The sequence below is a fragment of the Triticum dicoccoides genome, chromosome 5A (assembly GCF_002162155.2).
Source record: "Triticum dicoccoides isolate Atlit2015 ecotype Zavitan chromosome 5A, WEW_v2.0, whole genome shotgun sequence".
NCBI classification, from domain to species: domain Eukaryota; kingdom Viridiplantae; phylum Streptophyta; class Magnoliopsida; order Poales; family Poaceae; genus Triticum; species Triticum dicoccoides.
In genome coordinates this window covers 427954013-427959025 of record NC_041388.1, presented here as the reverse complement: position 1 = coordinate 427959025, position 5013 = coordinate 427954013, and the positions used below count along the sequence as shown (strand labels likewise).

The window sequence follows — 5013 nt, the reverse complement described above, 5'->3', positions numbered from 1 at the left end:
AGGGTGAACCATAATTTGTTTCGTAGCTAGGAGTGAAACTGTTCAGATCGTGCGTGGTAAGGTCACCACTAATGAGAAGTGGTGACAACCTCTTATGCAGGTTGCAACCAAACAACGTGTCATATGTGCGCCTAATACAATATGGCCAACCAAACGACAGGTGAAAATTAGTTTCCTCATGCACCTAACCTATATGCGAGCAACCAAACTACATACCGATGGTGGTTTATATGTTGTTTTTTCTTAGCCATACCCATATGAGAAATATACGCGATGCAGCCAAAATCAATGCGGGCAATCAAATACGCCCCATATCAATAAATCCAGGTTCTTCTCCAAATGCGCTGAAAACTGCCTAACAAACGTTCGCAGATGCATTTTCTGTGGCGAACGTTCGCCAGATAAGCCCATTCATACAGAAAAAGCCGACCCGAAATTTCGCAATCCCCTTCCTTCCTCCCACTCCTAACTGACACAGCGAGGGAGAGAGGGGAGGGCGAGTCGTCGTCGGAGCAGATCGACCGGGTAGGCCTCCCGGCGATGGGGAACGCGTCGTCGATGCTGACGCAGTACGACATCGAGGAGGTGCAGGAGCACTGCAGCTACCTATGTATGTCATCGATCCCCATCGATACCCTTTTCGATTTGGCGGTGATTTGATCGATTCCTGAGTCTTTTTTTGCCCCCAAATCGAACGAATCCAAGTCTCGCAGCAGGAGATCGTGTCGCTGTACGAGCGATTTTGCCAGCTCGACCGCAGCGCCAAGGGCTTCGTCGCCGAGGACGAGTTCCTCTCCATCCCGGAGTACTCCACCAACCCGCTCTCCCAGGTCCGTCCCCCCTCCTCCTCCTCTCGTGGTGACGGCGAATTTCCTTCTCCGGCTTGCTTTGTCCCTTCCGTGCCAGCTCCAGCTGACTTATTGACTCTACTAGTGCGTGCAAACGAAGCAGATCCATCTTGTTCTTGTGTGCTGTCCTTGGCATTACACACACTGCTTTCCTAGTTTTATTGTATACAATTCTGTCCACAGAGATGTACTAGTACTGATTGGAACATCACTTGGAATTCCTCAGCAAGTAAGCATAATATAATGGGGGAAAACTAATTAGATTTCCACACTCCATCAAGGAGCTAGGTGTATCTGAAAATTGTATGCCAATTGCCTCACAGAACCTGTATGCAATCCATCGGCATAGGAAGTTTTACCATGGTTTAACACATGTGGAGCCTGAATATCTCTATGAAAGGAAGCATCTTCCACATCCGGTTGGAAAAGGCTCTAGCTATCTTTGATTGGATACCAATGGAATCATATTTTTCTGTAAACAAAGACTTACCAAAGTTCAAAGACTGGTATAATATGCTTTTGGCAAGTAAAACTTATCATAGACTACAAAAATCTCCTTATAGATCATTGCTACTGAAGATTTGTAGTTTGTTTTTCTTCCACAGTAATGATCTCCGTTGATTAATACAATCCTTTTATTCGAAAAAAAATATAGACGTGGGACTGATTTTGAGCTTTCATTTCTTCTATTTGCAGAGGTTGCTACGTATGGTTGATGGATTGAACTTCAAGGAATTTGTTTCTTTTCTCTCTACCTTCAGCGCAAGGGCCAGCCTTCAGCAAAAGATTGAGTGTAATGCTCGTCATGTTTCTTTTCCTCCTTTTTGCCATCTATCTTGAAAGGAGTATATGTTGGCTTGGGTCTCTCTGATCCTTATGATGACTAATTTGCTTGTCCAGTGTTGATTTGGTCTGTGTTTCATTGAGCAGTTATATTTAAGGTGTATGACATTGATGGCAAGGGGAAAGTAAGCTTCAAGGACCTGGTGGAGGTTTTACGGGACCTAATGGGCTCATCCATGTCAGAGCAACAAAGAGAGGTTCTCATTTGATTCAATCCTGTATTTCATTGCATAGTACACTTACTAAATCAACAGGAACAAATGTGACTGTTCCCTTGTTTCCTCTTCAAACAATTAGTATCCTGCCATCATAAACACATCAAGTGAATGAAGGGGGCCCTGACACTAAATTGTAGGTTCCTTCATAGCAGCAAATGCTCAGAGTAGCTTCCTTCGCAGTGCAAAATTTTAAGTTGATAGTACACAGTTGAGGAGAGCCCTTTACCATTAGATAAAAAATATAGTTTGTGTGGAACCCATCCTTATATTATAAAAGCTAAACAATATCCAGATTTTATGATATTTGTACATCCACAAGACTTAGCCTGAGATCAGTATTGTCTCTGAATATTCGTAGGGAATAGTTTCAGTATTGCTTTTGTTTTAACATGTCAGTATTGCTTTGCATAATGCATAATGTTTTGTTCAAGCTTATGTACAGCAGTACAATCTCAAATTAACACGATTTGAATTGATGCCTTTCAGCAAGTACTAACAAAGGTGTTGGAAGAAGCTGGGTACACACGGGATTCCACTCTATCATTAGAAGATTTTGTAACGGTACAAAGCTAAACATTGCTTACCTTTCTTATCATAGCTGTAATGCTATGGCAAATTCATCTGAATTGAAAAAAGCATAGTTTTTGTGTTTAGATTCATCTGACTTCTATCATTTATGCCACTAGTTGTGTCCCACTACTCAGTTTTGCCACTAGAAGTTTAACCTGCTAAAAAATGCCATCACTCATTTAGGCGCTTGCTAAAAAATGCCACTAGACACCATTACTGTCAGCTCAAAGCCCGTATAACAGGTTATATGACCAAAATACCCATGGACCCGCGTTTCAGCTCTCCCTCTATCTCAGTATGATTAAGTGTGGGTCCCACTCGATCCCGGACATCGTTCTTATTTTCCTTTAATATTATTTGCCTGCTTACTCCTGAAAAGTGGGGCCAACACTTGTCTTGTGAGATAGATGGAGCTGACATGTGGGTCTAGGGGTATTTTGGTCATATAACATGGTCAACAGGTTTGGCCTGACAGAATGGTGTCTAATGACATTTTTGAGCAAACATCTAACAGAACAATGGCATTTTTTAGGTCTCTAATGGCATTTTTGAGCAAGCGTCTCAAAGAATGATGTCATTTTTGAGCAGTTGTAACTTCTAATGGCAAAACTGAGTAGTGGAACACAACTAGTGGCATAAATGGTTAAAAGCTTTTGTGGTAAGATTCATCTGAATTGAAGAAAAGCATAGCTTTTGCGGTTGTAGTATTATCCAGTGTGTCTACCAGTACTCATATGTAAACTATATTTACAGTTCTACGGCATTTCTTGATTGTATATTGCTCTTGTTCTGTACTGCTGATGGTGAAGCGAAACTAAACTACTATTGTGACGTGGTTCCAGATCATCGACCACCCTGGCCTGAAGATGGAGGTGGAAGTGCCCATCGACTAGTGAAGGGAGGATGCAGATTTCAGCAGATGAGGATGCAGCAAGCTCTCTGTCAGCTGAAAACAAGTGTCCATTGCCAATAGACCGCGCGACAGAATAGAATGGGATCTCACTGTTTTGAGTTCTTGTGTACCTGTCCGCATACATGCCCAAATGCAGTGCCAGTTTAGTCATTTTTTCTTTCTGTTTTCGAGGGGATTAATTAATGCAGTGTCAATGTAGAGTGGATCTTGTTACAGTTTCCAGACTTTGAAAACGTTCCAAACTTAAAATTGTTTATGGGGTTGCAGCTGTCCACTCCACGGGAGGCCAGTATTTATGCTGAAGATTATGATCTAATTCTTGGGTTCATGTGAACTACAGGTATTTGTAAGTTGGCGAAAATTCATATATAAAATTCTAAAAACTGTGAGAAAAATTGTGCATGACAAGCACCTTGTTCTTCCTCGGCTTGGAAAGAAGCCCACTTGTGAGCATGCCTAGTATACAAGAAATGAGCATTTATTTTGAGGGGTAAGAAATGAGCAAGTAAATCCTACTGGTCAATAGGTATGATGCCATGGATCCTATAGATGCTTAGAGAGTTTGTGATGCCCAGCGACACTTGGATGGGATTCTCCCAGGCCATATAAATAGTGACTTATTCTTTTGTCTGAGCCGAATTGTAAACTTGTTGCACCAGGGTCGTGCCGTGTTTGACTATTGTAGTCATGCTGGCGCAATATTTATCTTTTATATATCTTTTGATATAGAAAGCATTAATAGTGTCGGCATCCTGGAAACGGGGTCCCCAGACTTGTCTGCCTGCGGTCCATGGCGTGGCTCCGCCAGCGGCCTCATATGTCTCATCTTTATCAGCAAACACTCAAGACTCATCTTTATCAGCAAACACTCAAGACTCTTGCGAGGCGGACGACGCAAGGCCTCCTTGGGGCAGCCTCATCAGGCTGGCTCGCGAGGGGCGGAGAGATCAAGGCAAGGGGCACCTCGCGAGGTCCCTGTGACGCAAGCCATGACGACCAAGGCCAGGCGGGCGCCAACGCGCGCAGTGTGACGCAAGCCATGACGACCAAGGCCAGGCGGGCACCAGGCGAGCGCCAGCGCGCGCAGTGTCCTCGTTTCCTCTTTGGTGCTAAAGGGACAGGTGCAGGCAAGGAGTCCCGAGGCATCAGGCAAAGGTTTCCATATCGGTGCAACAAGACCAAGACCAGCAGGACGGCAGGACGGAAGTCACCGTGGAGCCCAGGACGGCCTCACCACCAGAGCCTTTGGCAGGCGAAGACCACCTTTAGTCAGGATAATTTATACTAGTTGTCTCTCTTCAAATTTGGCCGTTGTGGCATCCCTTCCCGCCAGCATTTGGGAAGAGGACCAAACCTCTATAAATAGGGCTAGCCACCACAGTAGGAAGGAGGATCCAAACTGATCTGAGGCCATTCAGATCGTCCTCATCCACATAAACTCACCAAGCACAAGAGCACCTCTCCTCAGGAGGTTCTTCTTCCCTTGTAACTGTTCATCCTCAGCCCAAGAGGCAGCCCACCACACCACACTGGAGTAGGGTATTACACCACATCGGTGGCCCGAACCAGTATAAATCTTGTGCCCCTTTGTTCTACGAGTTCGACGCGCTTAGCTCTGAGA

At 44.4% G+C, this 5013-nt stretch overlaps 1 protein-coding gene across 1 annotated transcript; it reads left to right on the top strand.

The window, feature by feature from the left end:
• Positions 1–372: 372 nt before the first annotated feature.
• Positions 373–3695, top strand: LOC119302069 (calcineurin subunit B-like). Its single transcript, XM_037579087.1, has 6 exons — positions 373–610; positions 706–830; positions 1545–1641; positions 1779–1888; positions 2396–2470; positions 3322–3695. The coding sequence occupies exons 1-6, from the start codon at positions 541–543 to the stop codon at positions 3370–3372; spliced, it is 528 nt and encodes a 175-aa protein (XP_037434984.1). The 5' UTR covers positions 373–540; the 3' UTR covers positions 3373–3695.
• The last annotated feature ends 1318 nt before the right edge of the window (positions 3696–5013 follow it).